At 40.5% G+C, this 26,853-nt stretch overlaps 1 protein-coding gene across 1 annotated transcript; it reads left to right on the forward strand.

The window, feature by feature from the left end:
* Positions 1-725: 725 nt before the first annotated feature.
* On the forward strand, positions 726-26,119 carry rrp15 (ribosomal RNA processing 15 homolog). Its single transcript, XM_041208282.1, has 5 exons — positions 726-836; positions 5,116-5,369; positions 7,326-7,423; positions 8,081-8,282; positions 25,694-26,119. The coding sequence occupies exons 1-5, from the start codon at positions 773-775 to the stop codon at positions 25,838-25,840; spliced, it is 765 nt and encodes a 254-aa protein (XP_041064216.1). The 5' UTR covers positions 726-772; the 3' UTR covers positions 25,841-26,119.
* Positions 26,120-26,853: the final 734 nt, after the last annotated feature.

Raw genomic sequence — 26,853 nt, forward strand, 5'->3', positions numbered from 1 at the left:
AGCACTGACTAACTGTTCAGGAAAACCCCTCAAATATCTCTGTGGCTCAAAATCAAGCAGTTCCTAAAGGTCCTATTCATCTTAAGATTTTTTACGACAGATCTGGTGGGATACTTTGAAGAAGAAACATTTTTATTCATATAAGGTCAAAACCGCAAAGCAACCGGACATTAAACCAGGCTGAGGACACACCCAGATCTGCACTTTCAACGCCACCAAGATCATTTCCGCAACATTACAGGGGCGACAAGTGGGATTCGATGATTTTTTCCAGCAGCAAGTCAATGGTTTCACAATTCGTGGGTGTAAATTGGGCCTGTTACTTGACTATGATTGTGAGTTTAGTGCACACATGGGGCAGTTCTCACAAAAAAAACGCACAAGCAGCTAAAAGTCACCAGTTTATCTTATCAAATCACAAACTGGAGGAAGGTTGTTGGTTACATTAATGTACTGAACTTAACAAGTGTAAAAGTAAATGGGGCAACTGCTGCGCTTAAGATTGTCCTGGGTGCTCAGAGCTTTTCTATGAACGTTTAACAAGAGCAACAATAACAAGTCCACGTTCAGATCTGGGTCTGAGTCAAACGTCTGCGGCCATGACCCCAGGCCCCGCCCCTCTCTCCAGGTCCCGCCCTCTCATCCGGCCCCGGCCCCGCCCACTTTTCCTGGCCCCACCCCCTGTGCTCCGGCCCGGCGGAACCATTGTTCCCGGTTCTTCACCCCGGGGAAGGTTGCCAGAGCTACACTCGGGCTGCTGTTTCCGGTTAAGATGGCGCTGAAGGTTGTAGCTGCTTCACGTGGAGACGGTCGCCGAGTAGAAGCGGAATTCAGTGGTAAATGAACATGAGCGGAGCCCCAGGAAAGTGGCAGCTCCGGCTCTTCAGAATATTTAGCGAAACGTCAGTAGGAACGGTTGCGGTTTAAGGGATTCATGTAGCCTGCAGCCCATCGGGCCCGGTGACCAGTATTAACTTGAACCGTCAGACCGCATTTACATCACATTTAAACCAATTGCCTGTCCCTTCTGCTCTGAATTGTTTGGATGATTTAGCCTAAAACCTTCCTCTCCGCTTTTCGCCTCATTATTTTGTGTCTCTAATCTGTACGGTTACCAGCTACTTGTTTGAAGCCCCCCCCCTTCCACCTCCATTTGGCTTGAAGCATCACTGACAACTCCATCTTCCGCACTCTTCTCAGTTTGCCTGAATCAAAGCAAGCACTGCATTGCCAACGGCACTAATATCTGTAGGTTTGTTGTCACTAGCGAATCCCATGGACCCACCCTTGGCCCTCTTTTCACCGTCTGTATATGTGCGCTCCTGGTCAACCCTATCCAGAAACACATCAGTTTACATATATATGTCTCACTTTCACCATTAAATAAAAGGCTTTTGCCACCTTGTCAAATTGTTTAATATCAAGATCAGATGGACCAGATATCCTCCAGCTAAATATAGTCATAGAGTTATACAACACAGAAACAGGCCCTTTGGTCCGTCATGTCTGCGCTGGCCATCAAGCACCTATTTGTTCTAATCACATTTTCCAGCACTTGGCCCGTAGCCCTGTGTACTATGGCGTTTCAAGTGCTCATCTAAATACTTAAATGTTGTAAGAGTTCCTGCCTCTACCGCCCCCTCAGACTGAGGCCAACCTCTTACTCCCATCAGCATCTGTTTCCACAGTTTCGTTGGTCTCCCTGGCTGTCATCTCAAGCTAAATTGGGGAAGGTGTAACTTTGGCAGCTGACTGAACTTTGCTTCCTCCTGTAATCCATTTCCTGTTTTGCAAAGTTGCACCTTTCAGATAGTTGTCTAATGTGTATCACTTATTCTGTGTAAGCCCAAGTACTGGGCTATACACAAACTTACTCTGAAACCTGCACTTGCAAAGTTGTGAGGACCTATTAATATTCCCCCAAATTCATGTTACAGGTTCCCACCAGAAACACATTCAGCTTATTGCTGACTGTGAATCTAATGCTATGGAATTTAAGATGCTTTAGATTGTTGATTACATAAAGGTATGGCACTGAACAGTTCATTCAGATGCCAGGTTGCATTCAAGAGTACAATGCTATTGGTGCTTTAAACAGTTCACTTGTGTGTGTACATTTGTAAATGTCAAAACGTGGGGAGAAAAGGAAGAATGATGAATAAAGGCCCATGTCTTGTTATGTTAACCTGTAAATGCTGGACTTTAGGTATTGGTACCACAGTGATGTATGTATTTTGCTGGAGTTGCTAAGTCTCAAAATTGCTTGCCGTCCAGCTTCACTCTTATCCCATTTGCACTAGCTGAATGCAGTCAGCTTTTGTAAATGTGTCAATGATGCCTCTACTTTTTTTTATCACTTCTCATTCCTCCATTGCCCCTGCTTGTGCAGCATTGTGTCCCAGGCAAGTTACAACTTTCTCCAGCTCAGTCTTGGTAAGGCTGAAGCCATTATCTCTGACCCTGATTCAAACACTGCCCATTTACTTTTTAATTGATTCACGGAATGTGGGCTTCGCTGGTTGGGCCAGCATTTATTGCCCATCCCTATTTGCCCTTGAGAAGGTGGTGGTGACCTGCCGCTTTGAACCGCTGCAGTCCATGTGGTATAGGTACACCCACAGTGCTGTTAGGGAGGGAGTTCCAGGATTTTGACCCAGCGACTGCAAAGGAATGGCGATATGTTTCCAAGTCAGGTGATTCCAACCTTTTCCCAGCCGCTCATCAGGCTGATTTAGACAGTTCACAATCTTGGTGTCCAATTTGGTCTTGAGCTAATGTTAAAGCTCAACAGCTTGTCTGTTCGTTTCCTTCTGCCTCTGCAGTATTGCACCCGCCATCTCTCAGGCTTCTTTATATGCTTTTGTCACCTGCTGCCCTTGCTTTAAAGCGGCAACATGTATACTGCTCATCCATAACCACTGTTCTCTGATTTACACTGGTTCCTATTCTTTATAGTTAATTCAATAAGTTCTGGCTTTATCCATAATTCCTTCCTCACCCTAACTGCATCATTTTATTCCCTCCAGAATAATCAGTTACCCTTCAGCTTTCTGTGATTCTCCCCTCCCTTCACCTCATCGGTCACCTCAATTCTACTCCTTGGAGCCTTCTTTCTAAATTTCTATCATTTCACCCATAAAACCCCCCTCAAAATCTATCACCCTTCCTAATTTCTCCCTGGCTTGGCATCAGTTTTCATTGTGCCTGTTTGTGAAGTGCTTGGGATGTTTTTAATGCTAATGGCATTTTATAAATTCAGGTTATTGTGATCATTGCAGCAATTAAAATAGCCATGTTAACTTTTTTAAAAATGTTTTCTGTGGTGGCATTGCAAAATGGGCACCAAAACATTCAGTAGGGCATGTTATATCATGATATTGATGAAGGCAAAGAAAACCGCCCAGATTCCACACCAGAAATGGGTATTAGCATCTTTGCAAATGCAACTAGGAAGGCCAATGGCTTGGTTGAGGTCCCCTTTGCAAAGCCCTTCAAGGAAAGCTTAGTTTATATTTAGCCTAACCAGCAGTATGTTTTTTTAAGGGACTAGTTTACAAACAAAATGATCCTTGTTTGAATTTGGAACTGGGAGGTGCAGGCATGTTTCCCCTGGGTCCATTACAATACTGAAGACTGTTGTTGGCCCCTGCTTCCTCACGCTCTTCTGGGAGCTACCTGAAGACTGCTGCCAGTGGTCCAAAATTCAAATCCTTTTCACTGGCAAGTCACCTGAGAATGCCTACCTGCAACTCACCAGTCTTTGGTTTAAAAAAATAGGCCCAATACCAAGTGTGCCCCAAGTACATCAGAGTTTGTTCACTGTGCCCAGTTCACTCCAGTCTGTCAGCACAAACTGATTTCTAGATTGTTGTATCTAGTAAGTATGGCATTGCACTGAGGTAGCACAGTTCTTAGATTGCTCTTCGTTTAGCTTCTTGGGTTTTTTAACGTGTTTTTTTTAATTGTTGAGTGACAGCAGCTTTTTCTAGTTATTCCATACACTTCATTTAAGTCTTGAAATTTGCGCTGCCTTTTAAAGGGCATGTTGCATGACTTCTTTTGAAGATGTGTGACAGGAACAACTGAAGTTTACTCTGAGGCCTGAAGCTGTTTGCTATGAGGTGGGTAGGACTTAAAATACTAACACAAGCTGACTGTTCTCATTCCCTACCTGCCTTGGCCACAGCCTACATTATAATATGCTGTGCACAGATGAGGTGCAGATCTGCATTTTAACACTCATTATTGTGCTCCTGGGCCTGGCAAAGGTGACCATTCACAGGCCCAAGTTGAATGTGCTCGCTGGAAATGGCTGTTCTGGCTATCTGCCTCCCTTCCACGGCCTTGTCTGTTCTGAGTGGCCTTGAAGAAGGAGCAAGTAGTATCTGCTGGTACGCTTGTGGCCTTCTGCAGCCAAAGAGCACGCAGGTACGGGAGGACATATTGGATCTGGATGTTAGTCTTATTATTTAATTTGATAGGCTAGGTTTTTTTAATGATTCTGTGTTCGATTAGTTGTACCTCTTAAAAAGGGGATGCTTTTGTTAGGTTTTTGGTGTCACAGCACTGGAGCAGCTAGGTGTCTCCTTCTCGGTTTCATAAGAAAAGGCATCCTGGTGCTCTGATGGTGGGTGTTTATCTGCTTGTACCCTCTGCTGAACCGCTCTTCTGTCAGTGTGCTTTTGTTTTGTTTGTCAACTTGGCCAACGTATGCAATTTGACCACTAATAAATTCAAAAAGCCTGAAGGGTCCTGGCATATCCATAATCTAAGTAAATCAGAAATAGCCTACAATTGTAGGGATTGTGCTGAGTATCCTTAAAGTCTATGTTTGCAAAACTGAATTCCGGTTACAGGCAACAAATTAGTTACATTAATCTAACAGGAATTCAGTTTTGAAAATAGAAAGTTTGAATGAAGGATCTAAAGGCACAATATGCAAATTTCTAATTTTTCCCTTAAATATTTCTAAGGCTGAGTATTATAAATTAGGTAAGCCAGAGCTTTGAGACTGCCGAACCTCTTGATGACACTAGATGTCAGCATTGCACCAAATAAAATTCACAAGATTGCATTCTTATATTCAGAGCAATATACCTGTCTGTTCTGTTTTAGATTCTGATGGAGATCTTGCAAGTGACTGCTTCTCTTCAGCTGAAGATGAGAAAAATCATGATCCAGAGAATGAACTTAGAGAGGAAACTATGGACCCGAATCCAGCAAATTCCAGTGCTGGCTGGGCAGATGCTATGGCCAGAATTCTAAGAAAGCAGATACCTGGGAACAAACCAACAGTTCTTGCTAAAAATAAAGAGAAACAGAAAGAAAAAGAAAAATGGAAGCAGGCAATGTTGGAAAAGATGAAACAGGTACTGATTGCATTGTACTTTAAGATTTAAACAAGTAACATTTTTTGCATGGGCCTAAGGTGACGAAATATGTCTGCACAAACTGAATTCTACATGGGAGTAATGGACTGAATGTCAGGCAAGTTCCATCTTTACCAGGGTCATAGCATGTAGTTTTTAAAATGCATTTTACTTAAGTCGGAGAAATTCTTGAGATGTCAGTACTCTGCTTCTGCCTGTGGGCTTGACTGGCGATGGAAGTTGCCAACTGACAGTTTATATGTGAAGAATTGAAGTGCCCTTCAGGTTCTAATGTTGATCTGTGGTGGCAAGTGGAGTATCTATTTACTGGCAGCTGGTAACTGTACCAAATGGGAAATCAAATAGATTTATTTTATACCTAAAGGTGATAGAGCTGTGGAGCCCATTGAAGCTGACACTAAAATGGGTTTTTACATACAATTCAGTGTGTTTCTGGAGAGGAGAAACTGAGAAGGGAAGGTACATGGAGTTGACTAATAAAAAATCAGATGTATTTTCTGTAGCATTTGTGCATTATAACCAAGGTAGAGTGAATACCATTGTGAAATGATAGTTGATTTTCAAAACCAGATGGTTTAATTTGCTTTTCCGCACAAAAGGCAGCGGCAGCATTTGTTACAACAGCTCCAGGTTGTTATAAAACTTGAGTAAGTTCCACTGAGCTTCCCAAACAAACATTACTGCTTTTCAGGTTTTCCACATTTTTGAATTGTCAGGTGTGCAAACATCTGAAATCCAAATCGTTGAGTCCACAGCTGTCACTGTTTCCAGACAATGTGTTCCAATTTGTCTGCTTTTTATTCTTGGCCTATGCCTGAATAGAAGCAGAGAGTATATAAAGCCAAAAAGGATGTGAATTGGGTTGGACTGCTAACTCCAAGTCACGTACAAATTAAACATTGCTTTAATCTTTTCTTCCCTTCTTATAGTATATCTTGTTGGTGAAGTGATATAATATAAAACGGGATTGCTGGAATTGTGTGGTGTATATGGGTAAGCTGTGCTAAAATTGCACTTGGAGAGCACTTTGTTTACTGTTGACCAGTGTGGAATTATAAATGTTTCTCTTGGCCATTTGATTTGAGAAGGAGGGTTACTTAAGGGATGCTGGCATTGGATCTGGAGGCAGCAATGCCATTTGAACCCCTCAATCACTTTTTAAGCCACAAAATTTAAAGTTTGAGGAGTTTGTCAACAAACCCCCAAGACTGGATTACTGCCAGTAAGCCTGTGCCAGACCTCCAGCGTTTATGCTGTTTAGTAGTAAATTCTATTAAACTTACATACGTTTCTAATATTTCTGGGATTCCAGTTAACATGGCATGTTTGGAAAGAAATGATTCTGAGGGACACTGAGTGCAGTGGTTTAGTATATTCTTAACCTCTGAACTGGAAACTGACAGGAGGCAAGTTTTCTTTTCCCTGAATGCAGGAGTTCCATGTGAAACAAGTTTGTCTGGCTCCATTGCCATTCCTAGTGGATGTGGGCCTACCATATAGAACTGCTAATTCAATTTAGTTGATAATCTGGCAGAGACTAGTGTCAGAAAAGAAAATCTTATTCTGGTGCAGTTAGGGGTAAAGGCGCATTATTGAGATTTACTTTGCATCCAACCTGTGCTATACCTGATACAGGAGTGCTTGAGACTGACAAGTGTTGAATGGGGCAAATACTTCATTTCAGACTAATGTCCCACACTGAGCACAAAGCTGCATTTTAAGAAAAAATTGCTTTGTTGGCACCAGTTGCAGTATGGTGTTTACAGATACCAGTAACTGTTTTGTAGAGGTTGTAGTTTTGCTGATGCTGTGGTCTCACCAGTTCCCAACAAATCTTTGGATATTTAATACAGTCATTTATTCATTAGAAACCTTTAGATTTCTATGAAGTTAAGACATTATTCAGCATAGTCTTAAATTAGCTTTCTTTGGCAGCTGAATAAAAAGAAAGAATGGGAACAGATGTGCAGAGTGAAACCTGATGTCATTCAAGATCGAGAGACCGAGAGAAACTTCCAAAAAGTAGCCACCAGGTAGGTATTGCGCAGCTCTGCATGAAGGCACAGCATGAAGGGATCTTTCTTTTGAATAAGTACAATAGCAAACAGAATGCATGAAAATAAAGCCCCTTCCTCGATATCATGCCTTGGGATCTTTTACATCCACCCAAGCAGGTGGGGCCTTAATGCCTCATCCGAAAATGGCACCTCAATAGTGCAGCACTCCCACAGTACTACACTGGAGTGTCAGCCTTGAATTTTTTGTGCTTAAGCCCTGGAGTGGGATTTGAAACCAGAACGACTAATAGGCGAGAGTGCTACCAATTGAGGTAAATTCCGTTGAATATCAAGGAGATGTAGCTAAAACGACATGCTACTTTGTACTGATTCGTGGACCAACTAGAGTGGAGTATGGGTGAAATAAATGTCAGGTTCAGCACTGCTTTCCTACAGTCTAAAACTAGGATGCGCAAGACACAAGCCCAACGACTCTGCTAATTACATCATGTATTGAGGTCAACAACAAAGGAACACTTGGCATTTGAACTCTATTCCCTGATGGTTTTTTTTTAATATTTCTTGACACTAGTGTGTGTAAGTATGAGGAAAGTGGGCAAATTGGCTAGAAACTAGGCAAATGTTTCCCATCTGTGTGGACTGGGATGACTAACCTATTTGTTTAATACACAGAGGTGTTGTGCAGCTATTTAATGCTGTGCGAAAGCATCAAACAAGTGTGGATGAAAAAATTAAGGAAGTGGGTGGGTCGGAACGAAAGCGTGCCAAGTTACTGTCATCTGTTTCGAAGAAAGATTTCATCAGTGTGCTCCGAGGATCAGGACAGAGTGTACATCGGGACTCAGCAGAAAGGACGGCTACTGGTGGAAAACAGGTATGTGGAATTTTGTATAAACACTGGCATTTCTGTTCATCATGTGGTGATTGTGGCATAGCCACATTTTAAAAGGTTTGGTATGTTCATATGTTAATGATCATAATGATCACAATGATCATTGCCTTGGCGGTTTTGATCTAATTAAGGCAGTGTTTTTTTGGGTTTTTTTGCACTGAGAGAAGCTAATTATTTTATTGGACTTTATAAACTGCTCTGCACTAGCACTCCAACTATGCTGAACTCTTGACAAGCGTAGGCTGCTGTCCAAACTCAAGCTGTTGGACTGGGACACCTGCCCTTAGCATCCTCAACATCAGCATCTCCATCACTCCCATCTGGTAACTTGCCCAGTTCTACCTTGGGATTGGTATTCAGCTGCTCTGTTCCATAGTCCTCAGAGTTGCTTGTGCCATTGGTAGGCTATACACCAGTAGTTTGGGAACTTCCTCTGCCATTGCGATGAGTTCCGGTGGGGTCATCTTCAAACGTGTCTTCAGGCGGCACGGCCATGGATGAGCACCATTTCGGAGACTCCTTATCTCCAGAAGATTCTGACCAACTCACAGCTGTGGGCGGATGGTTCGGCCTGGGCCGATCCCGTTTCAGTCGGGCATGGTACTCCCTTACCAGCCAGGGGGCAGCTCAGCAGGTTCTCGATGGGCTCCCAGGTGTTGGCTTTGGGGCTGTAGCCCTTCCACTTCGGCAGGTACTCCACTTCCCCCCTCCATGTAGCGGGAATACAGAATGACGTCCACCTCGTACTCGGGTCCAGGTGTGGAGTGCTCACTGCTGGAGCTCGAGCCCTTCTGGCCCCAGGCGGGCCTGGGGTCGTGGCGGACGGTCAGCTGGCTGACCATTAGCGGGCAGCCGTGGCAGGCTTTGTGCATCTCTCCTCTCCTCGGTTCGGCTCCTTCCTCTTGCTGAGGTTGCCCGGCGATGACTCCCTTCTAAACAGCAATTTTAATTGGTGAGTAGCAGCACAATTTCTGGTGTTTCTTGCAAAGACACTCAACCTTTACTTTTTCCTTCTTGGAATATGGACATTGCTGGCAAGGCCAACATTTATTGCGCACCATCATCATTCTTGAGAAGGTGGTACTGAGCCGCTGCTTTGAACCACTATAGTCCACGTGGTTAGATTGGGAGTTGCAGATTTTGACCCAGCACCAATGAGGAACAGTGATATATTTCGAAGTCAGGACGGTGTGTGATTTGGAGCGGAACTTGGAGGGTGTGGTGTTCCTATGTATGTGTTGCCCTTGTTGCTGTAGGTGCTAGAGGTCAGTGATTTGGAAGGTGCTGCCTAAGGAATCTTGGCCGATTTCTGCAGTGCACCAGGTAGGTGATACACATTGCAGCCACAGTGTGCCATTGATGGAGGGAGTGAATGCTTGAGGTGATGATTGGATTGCCAGTGGGCAAGTGGAGAGTACTCCATCACATTCCTGACCTGTAGATGGTGGACAGACTTTGGAGAGTCAGGCAGTGATTTACTCACCGCAGAATTTGCAGCCTCTTGGAGTCACAATGATGCAGCTAAACTTCTGGTTAATGGTGACCCTTGGGTTATTAATGATGGGGGATTCAACTGTAGTAGTTCTGAATGTCAAGGAGATGTAGTCGAAACTACATACGACTTCATATCAATTTGTGGACCAACTGGTGTAGAGTGTGGGTGAAATAAATGTTGTGCTGGTCATTGTTTTCCTACAGTCTAAAGTAGGATGTGCAGGACACAAACCCAACCACTCTGCTAATTGCATTGTGTACTGAGGTCAGCAACAAAGGAACATGAAGCATATGATATCAAAAAACAGCTGAAGGCACTGGATAGTGCAAAGGACCTAACAACGTTCTGGAAATCGTACTGAAGACTTGTGCTCCAGAATTTGCTGCACCCCTAGCTAAGCTATTCCAGTACAGCTACAACACTGGTATCTGCCCAACAATGTGGAAAATTGCCCAGGTATGTCCTATCCACAAAAAGCAGGACAAATCAAACCTGATCAATTACTGCCCCATCAGTCTACTCTCGATCATCAGCAAAGTGATGGAAGGGGTTGTTAACAGTACTGTGAAGCAGCACTTACTCAGCAATAACCTGTTCACTGAGAATCAGTTTGTGTTTTACCATTGCCACTCAGCTCCTGACCTCATTACAGCCTTGGTGCAAACATGGACAAAAGAGCTAAACTCCAGAGCTGAGGTGAGAGTGACTGTCATTGACATCAATCATTTGTCCGAGGAGCCCTAGCAAAACTGGAATCAATGGGAATCAGGGAAAACTCTATGCTGGTTGGAGCCATACTTAGCACAAAGAAAGATGGTTGTGATTGTTGAAGGTCAATCAGAACCAGGACATCATTGCGCGAGTTCCTCAGGGGTACTGTCATAGGCCCAACCATCTTCATCCTTCCATCATAAGGTCAGAAGTGGGGATGTTCGTTGATGATTGCACAATGTTCAATTGCGACTCCTCAGATACTGAAGCAGTCAGCATCCAAATGCAGCAAGACTTGGACAATATCCAGGCTTGGGCTGACAAGTGGCAAGTATCATTTGTGTCACACAATTGTCAGACAATGACCATATCCAACAAGAGAGAATCTAACCATCTCCCTTTGATGTTCAATGGCATTACCATTGCTGAATCCCTCAATATGGACATCCTGGGGCATGAATGAATAATTTTAATAGAGTGTCAGGCTTATGGATTTTGAACCTCTTTGGCTTCTGCAGGGAAATATTTTGATGCAATTTGTTAGCATAACTAATGCAGAAGTGGTAAAATATGTAGTAATAATTATCTTTATCACTTTCCTTGGAAAGATAGGTTATAACATCAGCAGTTTTTTTTCTTTTGGAGGGTGCACTTTGATTTGCTATCCTTTTACCTAAACTGTAGAAACTAAAGCATGGCATCTCATTGCATTGAAATAAATTATGATGTTTCTTGGACTTGGTGTTGCTCAAAATTTAAGCTTCTTCAGAACATTTTTCTCCTCCCTAACCTTTCTGTTACTCCCTCTTCTGATCCTCCCTCCCACCTGTTCAACAGATGACAAGTTACATTCGCTTTCTAATGTTCATTTGTCCATACTCTCTGAACACCATACTTGCTCAGGCATTGACTCGTGTAGGTTTGAACAACACTTGGCTGTAGCTTGATGAACATGGTGGGCCTTGTGGGCCACTATGTGAACAATGGCAGAATATGATAGCCTGAGCTTCGCTGTAGGTATTTCACGGAAGGTTTATACAACATTGAAAATATTGAGGAAACCCCAAAATTCAGATTTGAGGTTGGATTCAAGAAGTTTTTCTCATGTGGATAGGTTTTGCCTCACAGCTATACCCATGAAAACATGTCACACTTGGTCCTTACAATTGAACAGGATAGAGAACGCACAAATCAAAAACAGAAAAAGATGGTGCAAGTCCTACCAATGAATAACTACCAGGATATATAAAAAGAATCAGCCCAACACTGAGCAATTAGCAAACCATTACCAATAAGGAAAAGGAGAAAGAAAACCAAATAGTCACAATCTTTTATGCTTTTTGCTGAACTGCTTGTGGGAAATAATTGGGCCGGATCGTTGTGGAATGGGGCATCTCCCCTGTAAGCTCATAATTTCTGCTCATCCAATTTAAACTGCTTCAGAGTGGACAAAATCTTTGAAAACGAGGGATAAAAATAATTTGTTCCATATTACAGAATCTCAGAATTGTTACAGCGCAGAAGGCGGCCATTCAACCCATCGTGTCTACACTAACTCTCCAAATGAGCAATTCACCCAGCACCATTCCCCCGCCTTCTCCCTGTAACCCCACACATTCTTCCTTTTCGGGTAACAGTCTAATTCACTTTTGAATGCCTCAATTGAACCTGACTCCACCACACAGTCAGGCATTGCATTCCAGACTATTGCTGAATCCCTCACTGCGTGAAAAGGTTTTTCCTCATGTCGCTTTTACGTTATCACAAATTTACCAGCTTGCATTACGAATCCAGTATCAGCTTTGCATGCTTCTAATTTAGCTATAAGTATCTGCATGTGTTTTGTGTCCTAGCAAATAACATGTTTGAAAAGCACCTAAATCAAATTGTCCAGTTAAATTTCAGGGATATTATAACATTCATTGATGTGATCTACATGTAGATTTTTTAATACATTTTTTTCTTGCTTGGAAGAGAGGATTTCATTGTCTCATTACTTGAAGTGGGAATTATTATTTGAAATGATAATACCTAATTATCACTAATTAGGTTGCAGAACAGGTTCATATAAATTTTTTTAAAAATGCTGGAATGCTCCCCAGATCAGGCAGTATCTGTGGAGAAAGGCAAAAAAAGGTCAACATTTCGGGTCTCTGATCTCTTATCAGAACCCCAGTTTTCTATGGAGAATCTGCAATATTTTGCCTTATCCACCCCAGTCAATAAACATAGGTTTCCTTTTACCAGATCAGTGTTTGTTGCTTAAGAGTCTCCAAACCAAATTATTTGTGCATTTATTTAAGCAGATTCTGTTTAATGTGGAATCCACACACTTTTCCCACTAAGGATGCCCAGCATTACTGAGATGCAAAAAAACCTGTTTGCAGTTTGACAAGAACCAAGGTTTGGAACCTTCCAAATGTACATAGAGATATTGTTGCAGTTTAGTCAATTAAGCCTGTGCCACTTAAAAGCATTGAGCCTTAGCTTCCAATTAGGAGCAAACTACCCATTAGGGAATTAACTGCAGTGTCATCTTGGGCAAAGTAGGAATAATCCTAGTCCCAGTCATTTCTTCAGCTCTCGTCATTTCACTATAGCAAACTCCAAACTCTCGGCTCCCATTTTGGAACTAAGTTGACCTCAAAGACCCCTTGCATGCCTTGTTTTATTCCTGTTCCTACTCCAAAGAGCAGGTCCTGAATGACATGTTAAGCAGCACATTTTGCCATAAGCTATACATTGTGACCTCTTGCCGATGATGTGAGCACACACTATATACTCCCTCGTAATTGTTTCACCACTGGAAATGTGGAGCTTTAACAACTGCTTGCCTCTTCCTAATATCCAAACATGACAGAGGCTCCTACCTACAACAATTTTTCCTCTTTTGTCACCAATCCACCTCGCACCTTGGTACCTGATCTCTCTCAAGGGACAAAGGAAACCTAGGTGCTCTGAGGGATGGAGGGGAACTATTTGCATGTGCTTCTCTTGCCACGAGCTTGACCTATATTAGAACTTTGCTGTCACTGAATAAAGATGAGTAAAACCAGAGCATTTTGCCCCTTCTCACCTGTGTCCTAAAGATCCTGCATTAATCACTACCCTCATTTAGCAATAGAAACATTTGTATTTTCGGTTTGACATCTTTTGAGAGAGCACCTGATCATACCCACAACAATATACCATTGGCTAGCTAGATATTGAGGATGGTGAATGGAGTGCATCAGATTCTCAGATGAGTTGGCACAAGAGTGCTAAAATTGTTTCATGGCAGGCAAGAGGCAATTTGGTGGTTTGTGACTCTAATCATTAAGACTGATGCTATGTCTATTGAACATTCACCTTGCCGAGACCAACATTTTACTCTTGTAATGAGCACCGTCCACATCTCCCCACCCTTTTAATAGGCAATATAGACTAGTTCCTCAAAGCTTATTTTCTGACTGGCTTTATCACCCGTGTTAATCCCTTGTGCAAATGGGCCTGTACTTCAGCCTGTTGAGGGATATGCCAACTGAATAAATTGCAGCCTCCAACAGATCTGAATGCATCTTTGGCATTTGAAAAGCAGCAGACTTTGCCCTCATCAGTGGAAGGCTCTAAACACACTTTGTTTTGACTTAATTGCACAGGTAGCAAATCATCATCTGCTGTCATGTCTGCCTTATTGGTCACAGGTTTAATAGTTAACAATGTGGTTGGGTGCTTTGTTTATTTATTTTGTACTATAGAGGTCATCAGTTACTATGAACAGGAGTGGTTCTTTTCTATTGTTCATTCACGGAAGTGGATTTCACTGGCAAGGCCAACATTTAATGAATACCCCTAATTTTCTTTGAGAAGGTGATGGTGAACGGCCTTCTTGAATGCTGCGGTCTTGTGGTGAAGATACTCTCACAGTGTTGTTACAGTGAGAGTTCCAGGATTTTGACCCATTGATGATGAAGAAATGGTGAATATTTCTAAATTGGGTTGTGTTGAATTTGAGGCAAACTTAGAAGTAATGGTGTTTTGCCCCTGACCCTATTACACCATTCAGTAGGTTTATGGATGATCTGTATCTCAACTCTATTTACTTGCTTCGTTTTGTAAAGTTTTAATACCCTTATCTAATAAAAATCTATCAATGTTAGATTTGAAATTTTCAATTTGCCTATCCTCAAAACATTTTAGCTGCCTTGGGTATGATACTGGCCTTGCCAAGGCAGAGTAAGAACTTTCTTCTTGTCAAAGAAGATAACTAGTCAGCAGTCTGAAGTTTACCAGCAATGTGGACCAATGGCATTCTTATTTATTATTGTCAGCAACTTCAGCGTCCTACATAACTTGCAGCTGTGTTTAACAAAACTCTGCAGGTTATTCAGATAATAGACTTCACAAAAGTAGTCTTTTCCATTATTAAGTCTTAATGGTTTACTGTAAAATTATAAGTATATTGAAGGCTAGCAACAAAGTTAGGTATACATTTTTATACTAAAACTTAGAATGGCTCTAACAGTACCTCAACACTCGCAAGCTTCAAGCAACATTTCCATCCCTATCCTACCATAATTTGCAGTCACCTAAAGCTCTTGCTCTTGGATGCTGAAGTTTAATTACTGAGGATGGCAGAGGTGGAATGTGGGAGTGTGGATCTGGTGATAGTAGTTGTATCTCGAGTGACGTCATTGAACAGGAATATATTGTCCATCAAGGGTAATGGTCACAAAGGAGGATCACTGCCTAAGGCAGTAACAAATGTCAAAAGTACTTAATTTGTAGTGAAGTGCCTTGGGATGTCCCATGGGTTGTGAAAAGTGCTCTATAAATACGAGCTTTTTTCTTCTAATGATTTAATTTAGATGATGGACAGATCAAATTTGGACAATTTTCCTAATTCCTCCTTGATTGCGTCATTTAGTGGCTTTGTATCATATTTATATTAAAGACTAGTATCCTAAAATAAAATTCTTGCCCCTTTAGTTGTTTGAACTGATGGCGCCCTGGATGCAACTGATACATGGCTTTTTGTGGTCATTGTCAATTAATATCAAGCAGAAACGTTTAATAGTTATATAGTTAGATGTGATGCATCTTGACATATGGGATTTTAAAATATTTTGATGTTTCTAAAATTATTTGGCAGCTTGGGTGTGCAAGTATATTTTTATCCTTAAATCCTTTTGGGGGTGAGCATTGGTATTTGATTGAAATTATGCCCATTTGTTTTTTCTTTAAAATGGTATAAAAATGTAATTTGTTTTCCAGTAAAATGTGGCATTTAAAATATTGAAAAGGTGATGGGATACATGTCATGCTTGTGCATCCATTCTTCTAGTTTTTACGCAGAGAAATAGCCTGAATGGTTTGAGGTTTGACTGTTTATTTTGTGATTGAAAGAGCTGTTGGCTGGGGTCAAATATTTGCTTTCATTGCTTGAAACTGTAGTCTTTTTGCAGGTTTCATATGCCCAGATTGAAGTCACTACCTCTGAGTGTAAGCCTGAATAGGTTTTATAAAACTTAAGGTGTCTTTTTCTCAGTAAATGACTTTGGACTTGACATTTTTAGGGGCAATTTGTTTTTCTCCTACCTCTGTGAAGTGTCAAAGTAATACCTAAGTCGAATACTTTTCCATTTGCAACTTGTAACCACTTCTTATCCTGTGTTTTAGTAAGTTTTTTGAAGCATTGTGTGTCAATACTAAGACTTCATTAGATTGTGGAAGGTTTGTCCAAAAGAAGATTGGGTGTTGTAATTAAATACTTCAAGCTTATAAAGCTGAGCTTATGCGTACTAATGCTGAAATATTTGGAAAGATTTGGTGTGTTACCTAGCAACATGAGGGGACTGGGCTTTTGCTGAGCTCATTTCTATATCGTGTAGTTAGCTCTAGGCCAATGTAGAAGGATACTTTGGACAGTAAAAACAGTAAGTAAACCAGCTGCATTGCACTTTTTAAAAAATGTATAAATGCAGTCAGGGAAACAGATCCCTTTATGGTTGCAAAGTTGAATTTTAAGTTGCACAATCTATTGAAACGTTACAGGTAATTTCAAAGTTTGTTAAAGCGATAAATCCAATTTTGATGATTTAAGTTGGCAACATTTCAATATCATTAGAAACAAAGTTTACACAAGTCTTTTAAGCACATATGACTGTTTTCTTGCCACCTCTGTCATGGATGAGAAAAATGCTACAAGGCAACAGTTTAAGGTTTAGTGTTCTGGACAACATCACAACTTGAGATATGTTGCAGGAGTGCAAAGTAAACTGCGGAAAAGACTTTTGGTTTGGGCACCTCCTGACAGCTGTTTTGGCTGAGCACATTGCCGATATCTCACTATTCGGTGGTTTGGGCACTGACGGGTGTGATATTGGCAATCTGCTGAGCCAAAACACCAGTCAGGAAGTCCAAACCTGTGTCATTTTCATTAACATCCTGTGTTGGTAAGCTGTGGGCACCCAGCAGGCTGCAGCTTGTTGGTTTTCCACATGGAAAAATGGCACAGCTAGGCCTGCGAAAGAGGATGGGGATGTGGTTGTGGGGGGAGTGGCAAGACTGGGCTGGAGATTTTTGAGACTGTGCTCCTAATAAGATCCATTAAAAAAAACATGCAAAACTTACCTTTTGGGAGTGGCTTCCAGTGATTGCTTTAAGGATAGCTGCTGGGATCTCGCGACACTTAGAGAGATGGAACTGATGTACCCATTTCTCTTTAAACATAGCAGGCATATGACCCCAGTTTACTTAACCAAACAGCTTCTTGCCTGTTTTAGGCAGGAGTGTTAAGCACCCATTAAAGGCCAGCCTAAAACTTGATTGAGACAGGCAAATGGGCTACATGGTCCCTATTGAACTTTCAATTGCTAGTCACTCGTTTTTAGATATGAAACAGGTGACCAGCAGTTGAAGTTCTGCCCATACACCTCGGTTTCCAAAAGGAGAAGTGGTGAACATGAACCCAAAAAATGTTTGAAATATTAAATGCCGTATTGGTTGAAGGGCTCATCTCTTTAGCTTCTGTGAGTTGATTTTTTTTCTTCCGGTAAAGACATAAAATTAAATAATTATCACTGAATACTGTTTTTGCCATTGGTGCAACAGACATTCAATTTGGCAGAAAGCTAACTTCAAATATTCCAAAATGGTTGAAGTTATGTACAAATATATTATACCACTCTTTTAGGTTAATGAATAGTGTCTTACATAAGTGTTCTCATACAAAATGAAATCCAGCTGGCTTTGAGAATTTTTCAACAAATCCATAGTTAGCTAACTACTAAACCAAAGACTCATTGCATAATTGTGCCTGTTTAGTTGAACAGAATCTAAACAACTGAATAAGTATATATGCTGCACCTTAGCTGGTTAGCTTTTTGATACCCAAGTGATTGCATCAACTCAACTGAAGAAAATTGACCATTATACGAATATAGTGAGTCATTTTGTTAAATTATCCTCTTGTTTCTATAAACTATGAATAATTGACAAATTTGACTTTTTCTTTTCTCTCCATCTTTCTCCCTTTTCCAGGTCGCTCTGGCCACTGCCAGTATCTGACTGCTTAACAATTGGTACAAAAAAGTCTTGTAATTTGGTTGTACTAATTGGCACAAGTCAATTGTATCAATGAGCATGCCAATAGAATCTCCATTGTTTTCACTTCAATCTCATCTATATTATTTCTTAGTGAAAATGAACAGCATTAAATAAGTGCTATTCACCAGTTCTTTAAAAATATGATTAACGTTTTTACCTCCCTGCAACGTGCTGTCCATAATAGTAATGCTCTTAAAATTGTAAGAAAACTGTAAAGGTATAAATATATTTATATTTATATAAAGGTAAACAAGTGCAATTGGCATACTCTTCCAATGACAGAATGTTCCATGACATTTGGAAGATATTTGTTAATTCATGATCTGATTCATCATTTTAAATATGTCAGACTTCTGACTGGATCATTTTGGATTTTACTAGCAGCCTTTTGGTAAACTTGAGCCTGGCTATTCATATCACCTGTCCACTTAATTTATGGTTATAAAAAGACAAGGCAAATTCTTTGGAAAGGTCCACACATTCAACAGAACAGGCTGTTGCAAATCCCAGCATATCTGATATGAAAAGGGTAATAAAATCAGTTGCAAGATTCTAATATTACTACTGACTTTGGGAAGACAGTTGGAGGCGATCTTTAAAGGAAAGGCATCTCAGCGGGCTCACTAGAAAATACGACTGAAGCTAATTAAGCTGTAGCCTTCTTTAAAGGATTTTATCATGTTTGTACTTAAAATATATCAAGCAGAAGAACTTATGGTTTAGAAGTGCACGTATGCTCAAATTTTTAAGTCAAATATGAATGATAAGGTTCATTGTTAGAGTTGCCTTACAGACAGGGAAGAAAGATAGACTGAAACCCTCAATTCCCTTTCCCTCCTGTCCGTAATCAGTGTAGTTTAATTGTAATAAGGCTGATGTGTGTTCCCAAAACCATGTTATTGTGTGGTTAATTTAAAAGTCACCAGCAGCATGGATTTAAACATGGAGTATTATTTATTCACATACACATCCTGGAAAGTCTACACTACATTAATCACACAGCATACACCCAAGAAAGATACAATTAAAGAAGGTGGTGCACTTCCGCGGTATTAAAACCAAATGGAATAGTTAGCAATTCACTTGTCTTGGAGAGCCCAGTGAAGGGAAGGAGCTTTTCCCATTCTGGAATTGAAATTCAGGTGGCTAGGGTCAAACCCAGATTAACTGCACTGTTCCTTTGAAGTAACTATTGTTCAGCAGGTCATGTAGACAGGTCCTGATGGCTATTGTAACCTGAGTTCCAATTTATTACAGGCAAAATCAGAGCTGTTCGAAACAGGTTGGAGGAGGCTTTTAAAAGATTTTAGGCTTCACAGGTCTAAGACAAGATGACATTGCCTTGCTTTGCAGCTGTGATGTTGTTGCTGGTGTTCTGCAGACTGCCCAGTCTCTCTCTCAGTTTTTGGATTGAAGCATTTCAAAATCAGAGGGCAATTTAGATCATATGATGAATGGCCATTGATACACGATGGAAAACAAGTGATGGCCCTTCATAATGAAGAAGGCATTTCAGTCACATGGTCAAAAGGTATTGATATGTAATAAATGGCCTTTAGCATTTCAGTCTCGATAGCTCCCCTTTGTTACATGGCAGACCCAGAATCAAAGTCTGGGTGTTTATTATCCCCGGAGTAATCCTTGACAATAACATGTGTGAAATTTCACGGAAGAGTGCTTTTTAGGTACATCTGTTCAAGAGCGATGCCTGTCCATTATAATCCAATTTGGAACTTGCCAGAAAGCTTGCTAGGCTGTTGAAGTTGCAAAACTCAGGTGACCCCTCGGCAGCCATCTTACAGTTCATCAGGGTCCATTTTAAAAGGAATACAGTTTTTTAAAAAATGTAATATCTTCATGCCTGCACTGGCATGACAGTTGTGATTTCTATCTTTTAATGAGTTTAGAAGCAAATCCTAGAATAGACTTAGCACTAATATAAGATTATTTTCTTGTTCATTGTTTATTAAGTTCTTCTACGCTTTGTACAAACTGGCTGGGGAAATGGCTTCTGCACCTTCAAATCATTCTTTCAGACATAAAGGTAAACTCAGTCTACCTGTTTGGTAGTTTATATGAAAGTTAAGGATCTCATGGCAATATTTGAAGAGCAGAAATTTCTTTTTGTCCTAGCCAACATTCCTTCCTCAACCAGTAGCACCACTGAAAACAAATGAACTGATCATTCATCTCGTTGCTGTTTGTGAGAATCTTGCTGGATCTAAAACAGCTGCTGCATTTATCATACAGGGTTTCAAAAATAATTCCTTGTATGATTGAGATGTTCAGTTGAGACTAAGGTACTACATAAAATCAAGGCTTTTTGTAAGCTTTATGAAAAGAGAATGGATTCAAAAGTAGGACAAATGGAAGCTGCATTTTGAATAAATTGCTTTTGTGAAGTTGTTGCATTTCAACAAATTGTCCTTGGGATCTCCTGGACATAGGTAAATGCCATGTGGTTAAAATATGGCACTAAAAATGAGCATCGAGCAACAGCATTTGCCTTGTAATACTGCAGGTATGCTTTCTGTATCAACTTCGTATCAGTATGATTCAATTAACAGAATTAGTGCTCTCTGCTGTGTCAAAGGTTTTGGGTTCAAGTCTCCAGAGCTTGAGCATATAATCTAGGTTATCACTAAATGCAATACTTGGGGAATACTGTGTTGTTGGATGTGTCATTCAAAGTGACACCTTACCCTTGGCTGTTTTCACAGGGCAGGGAATTCTAGTATTTTGGCTGATAAGCTTCCCCGGCCTAAAAGAGATTCATCTGGTTAATCATCTCATTTACTATTTGAAAAATCTTGCTGTACGCAGATTGGCTACTGTGTTTACATAAGTGAAGAGGTAATTTGTTTAACAGTACTTTGATCATTTTCAGCAATATGTTGAGATGCCAGCCTCTTAATGACTGGGCTTTATCCCAAATTGTCAAAATTAGTCATCTAAATTACTTAGGTTTGCAAGTCATCATTAAAAATTGTTTAATTTATTTTGAATAGTTTGTTTTACGAAGTTGTGTCTTATCCAGACTTTGAAGGCTTGACTTCAAAATTGAATGCAATTGCAGATTATTTAGTTTGTAGTTAACAATACCAAGAAGAGTCTAATATTACATTGGGTACGTGGATAGGAAAGTGGCTTGTGAGGAGGGTATTGAATGCCTATCTTTTAGTTAATATGGATTCAGCTGGCTCCTAAACTAATGAAAAGTTATCGACCTGGAATGATAACTCTGTTTCTCTTCATTGATGTTGCCAGACCTGCTGATTATTTCTGGCACTTTGTGTTTTTATTTCAGAATTCCATCATCGGCAGTATTTTGCTTTTGCCCCAAACTGAGACTCTGGGTCCAGTCTAAGGCTCTGCATGTGGACCTTGACACTTTAGTAATCAACAAAAACATCAGTCAATCCGTTCATTATTGAATTCCTTTAAAAAATTAAAAAACAATCAATTTAATGTAGGTCAAAATTTGAGGATTATTAAGTTCAAAACAAGTTGCTTTTATGGCTAGGAAGAAATAAACTGCCAGGTAGAAGAGATTCTTCCATTTTTCTGACTTCACACATGGTTTTAATGTGAGTTGTAGTTTCGGCCCCACCGATCAGCAGCAAGAGAAAAGAAGTCTTGTAATTGGCTGCTGATCAGAGCAACTCCAAATGTTGTGCTTTTGCATTTGATCTGTTCATGAAGTTTTGGCATGGATCCTGATGGAAAGGAAAGAATGTCAAGTATAGAGCCACGAACCAAACTAAACTATTGGAAAAAATATGCTGCAGGAGATCAGTGAAATTGCTATTCTTGTCATTGAAAAATCTAATTAAAAAATGTTGTATGGCACAAAAATCCTTGGCTCAAATAACTAATGTTAACCATGCTGATTGTTTCGCATTTGTCATTGGGATTTTTCAGGTAATCACAAACTTAGTCCATTCGCTTGACAGATAGGAATTTTCCAATTACCAATGGGCATGCACTGCTGAACCGCCCAATTAAGTTATTTATTTTTTTTCCCTCAAACTAAGCAATCTGGAGCTGACAACTACTACAGACCAAACCACTCATAGTTTCTTCATTGTATTCAGTCTTTACTTTCTTTCCGTTAGACCAGTGCCTATAATTAACATTTGCAATTTAATACACGTTTCTGTGAAAAGAAACCACGAAATGTACCCTTAAAATCATTTAATGGTGGAAATTCTTGAAGAGGTTTTCCTATATAGGTCTAATTTTGAAATTTCACATGGGAGGCAGAGATCCAATAATAGATTTTCCCCTTTTCAGTTTTTTTACATAGTTTAAGCCATTAGATAAAAAAACTGAACTTATGGTATTCTGGGTAAGGTTTTCTTGGCATTGCAAAGGAATGATGTTTGCTTTGGAGAAAAAGGAGCTTATTGCCTCAGAATGTGTGATCAGTGGAGGAAGAACGATGCTGACATTTGTTACATTCACAGTTACCCACACACTTTTCATGGACTTTGCATGATGACTTACAGAAATAGAGATCCATTTTGGTCTCGTGCTCTACAGAGGGGATCTGGGACCTGTGCAAACAGTGACATGTTTTCAACCAATCAGATCGATGAACATTTATTGAGACAAAGAGTTTAAAGCAGAAAGTGTATTTAATACAATATAAAATCATGTCAGCAAAATAGACAGAAAGCAAGATGAAATTGAGAGGGATGAGACAATTAAAATCTGAAGGAATGAGCTTTTCAATTTTAAGTTTTCAGTGCCAGAGAGGTTGTTCAGTAATTTAACTGTATCACATCATTAAAAATTATTTAATGAATAAACCTCAATTTTTTTCAGATGTGTTTAGCGGGTATCCTTCATGTATTTTAGTGCTGTGACTCTTGATGAGGTGTTGGTATAACAACGTTTGTGGAGGCCCACGATAACTTTGGCAGCAACTTTCCGATTTGCAGAACTGAACATGTTGCTGTCTGTAAAAATGTTGAGTGCTGATGATCTTTGAGATGTTTGAATGATGAACTGCAAATCCATTGTGGAAAGATCTGTCCATTGGGAAAGAAAGTGGTGAAAATGTCTTTTATAATCATGCAGACCTTTAAGCAAAGGAAGGAAGGTTTAAAGAGGAAAGTGGTGGGGGGTGCGGGGATGGATGGGGGGGGCGGGGGTGGGTGGGTGGGTGCGTTGGTGGCAGGGGGAAACTTGGTCCTATCTGTGCTGAATTATTTTCTGTTAATTTCTCCTGTTTTTATTTTGTGGACCAGGAGTTTGGAAATGGCAGCACTTGGGATTGTTGGTGGCTAAATCATAGGTAGCTAAATCTTAAATCATCAAAAAGTAATGCAATTAGCAAATTGCCATATATACAAATAGACTTGCATGTTGACATGGCTGTATGGTATGCATCTCTGCACCTGCAAAGGCAACGAGATTAAGCAACCCTGCCCCAGAGGGTAAAGCTATTGCCTAGTAATACTCAACAATACAAAGTCCCAGAGATAAAAACAAAAAAACTGCGGATGCTGGAAATCCAAAACAAAAACAGAATTACCTGGAAAAACTCAGCAGGTCTGGCAGCATCGGCGGAGAAGAAAAGAAAAGAAGGGTCATGAGGACTCGAAACGTCAACTCTTTTCTTCTCCGCCAATGCTGCCAGACCTGCTGAGTTTTTCCAGGTAATTCTGTTTTTGTTTTTAACACAAAGTCCCAGGTTCATTCTCTGGCCTGAGTTGACTTATGTCACATGGGGTAATATTTGGATGTTAGATTTACGATAGAATATAAAATTCATATTATTGATCATATTTAGTGATTCTGGCTGGAAAGTACATGATCCCAGGTGGAAAGTGCTCGGATGAGGACAGGATCTGACTTGGTTGGACGCCCTCTGTCTTGGGGAGTCCAGTGGCACTATCTAGGCACACATAAAGAATGGTCACTTTGCCAAGGTATTGGAGTGTTACTAGCGCCTGTGTGAGCGTACCCTAACAAGAGGTGATGCCTGTCGGAGAGGAGGAGGTAGTTTGCTTGGATTTGTGAACACCCTTGATTTGTTTATTTTATTTTTGAATTTTGGTTGTACCCATGACTCCATCAGAGCTCCAGGTTCTCCTGGAGAATTGATGATTGTAACCTTAAACTCCATTTGAAAACAATTCAATAATTAGTGTTTTTATAGCCCCGACGCTGTTCTTGAATCTTTAACGGCAGTAATGATTGTCAAAATATATTTTTTCCATGTGGTATATGCAGTCACTAGATAACCACAATTTTGTGTGGTTATAAATTTCACACTGTCTCCTGTAGCTATAATTCATACACAAGCCCTTTGATGCTTAAATTGCATCAAACTGACACCTCCTGGTAATTTAGCATTCCCTTGCAGAATGCTAATGAACCTAATCTAAACCATGCCTGTATCACATCGAATACATTGTTATAAGACAAAGATATTAATACTGACTCCTCCATTCACCACTGTGAACAGTGGTTGAACCATTGGGGTATGGTAATAATGTGTGCTATTGTGGCTTTGCAAAGTTCAAAGGGGCATCTCAGATGTATTGGGTAGAAGACTCAAGAGCTATCTGCCTCACAATTGATTCATAACAGTACCCACAACTCTTGCCAGCTTCAAGGTTCCTTCTGAAGCATGCTAAAAAAAATAAAGGCTCATTTGTTATTGAAGAAAAATTAGAAGGACCAAAGTTCCAATGCTGATTAAGCTGTAGGTAAGTAAGAATGTTTAGAACTCCTAGCTTTCAATTAAAGGTCTTCCTTCGGGCAGCGAGAAAGGTTTAGAGACTCTTTATTACAAAAATGGTTTGGGGGCTTCAGGGCTCAGGTCCCACTTCAAAAACTTCGCTGCAAAACCAACACTTTTCGTGTATTTTATTGAAGATTTTCATGTTAAAAGAAAATTAACGAGGTTATCTGCTTTAATGTTCCAATGCTGCTGTCAATGACTTTACATCAAAAAGCTGGCCAGTGCCTTGGCATTGTATCGTGGGTCGGTGTAATGCTGAAAGGTGCCTCAGAGTGGCGCTCCAGCTCCACCTTAATCCTTTCTGTATACGGTATCCTGTTCTCATATCCAGTTGTAAAATTCTACATTGCTATCGTGTAAACTAACTTTTGAGGAAAGGGAGTTGAGGGAGAACTCACGGCTGATTTCAACTACTGAGCCGGATGCCTCTAGTTTTAAACACAAATATAGGAAATGTTGTACAAGATTGCTTCCGTTTGAACCAACCGACCGCAAGAGAATGAATTAGTGCCACGATAACAACGTTTGACTCGTTCCAAGCACAGATCTATATTATAGTCATCAGACTTCCTAAAAGCCAGCTTTGTGCCATGTGAGGTAATGTAGCACATAAAGGGAATTTGGTTCAGAGATCAAAAGAAATATTGTATCTCGTTTCAAACGGGTTCATTAAATCCATGTTCTGTATCGGATTCGTATGCCAGGAAATATTCTAATGTGCCAGCACCTGGGGGTTAAAAAAAAGCCTCCGATGAGTGTTCAGACTGCCAGAGTTAATGAAAATGTGAATTTTATACGCTTATTTGTGCTTTTGATTATATTTCATAATGCACTGTTCTATTGCAGGTTGAGGTTAAATCAGAAGATAGTGCAACATGGAACATATTACGTGATGACTTCATGATGGGAGCTACAATGAAAGACTGGGATAAAGAGAGTGACGAGGAGGCAAAGACTGATGTAGCTGCCGGGAAAAATGATGCAGACCCATGAACCTTGTGATCATTTGGACTTGGCGCAAACCAATGTGAACTGCAAAAATGCTCATTCTGTGAATGCATGAAATTGTGTATGATAGGGGGGACGTGCTGCCTTTTAAATAAAGCACTGTTTCTTTCCAAGGACTTCAAAATAAACCTGTTCCAAATCCATACATTCCACCGTATTTTGTGTACAGATCCCTTCAGAACAGAATGATGATCTGGAATTCAACGGAAGAATCAATGCTGGTTGAAATAGTAACAAGTCAATAAAGACGAGTATTAATTCAGATTTATGCTTGTGAGTTGTCCCATTTTCTAAGGGCTGGTCCTTGCTGGGAGTTGCACCAATCATTTTGTCTCCTTTAGACAAAACAGGTCTGCGCTTTATTCCCGTAACAAACATCTGCGGTTCATATACAAGGAGCTAGTTTGAAGTTAGGTAGGGAAATGGGGCGAGAATTGGAATAACAGAAAATGTTGGGGAAAAAAAACTCAGCTGGTTTGATAGCACCTGTGGAGAGAGAAACAGAGTTAACGTTTCGAGTCTGTATGACCCCTCAGAGCTAGATGGGGCGAGAATTGAAGCCCACAGAGTAGTGAGATACAGGCCAGTTCATCTTGTTGCTGATGGTGGGTGGGGGGAACAACCAGGAGCTTATCACCCGGTTAGTATTCTACAGTTAGATCTTTAGCATCCATCTGAGGTGGCTTCTTCCATCTAGTGAAGTTTCAGCACTCCGCTTAAAACTATCAATGACTTTGTCCAGTCCTCGAGGGCTTTGTTGTTGTAAAAGGGGTGTAAAATGCTTCAAAACATTTAGCACTTGCCTATAATCTCGGCATATACATCTGTACACGGCAGCAAATGTAGCCATTGTGTAGTCAGTCAACGCTAGGTCCTGGAGAGAGGTGGGGAGTTGCTGAAGAAACTGGCATTTACTTTGTGTGAGTTGTGTGTTTGATTTAACTGCACGTTTTTGAAGGGAGAATTCCAGCGGTGCTGCCGAGTCTGAATCAGTTTAT

This window comes from Carcharodon carcharias, chromosome 2 (assembly GCF_017639515.1).
Source record: "Carcharodon carcharias isolate sCarCar2 chromosome 2, sCarCar2.pri, whole genome shotgun sequence".
Lineage (NCBI taxonomy): Eukaryota > Metazoa > Chordata > Chondrichthyes > Lamniformes > Lamnidae > Carcharodon > Carcharodon carcharias.

Excerpts from the sequence above, each read along its gene's own strand:
- rrp15 (XM_041208282.1), top strand. The coding sequence starts at position 773 with ATGGCGCTGAAGGTTGTAGCTGCTTCACGTGGAGACGGTCGCCGAGTA. Across the intron at positions 837-5,115 it reads AGTAGAAGCGGAATTCAGTG|ATTCTGATGGAGATCTTGCA; the intron begins GTAAATGAACAT and ends GTTCTGTTTTAG. Across the intron at positions 7,424-8,080 it reads TTCCAAAAAGTAGCCACCAG|AGGTGTTGTGCAGCTATTTA; the intron begins GTAGGTATTGCG and ends TTTAATACACAG.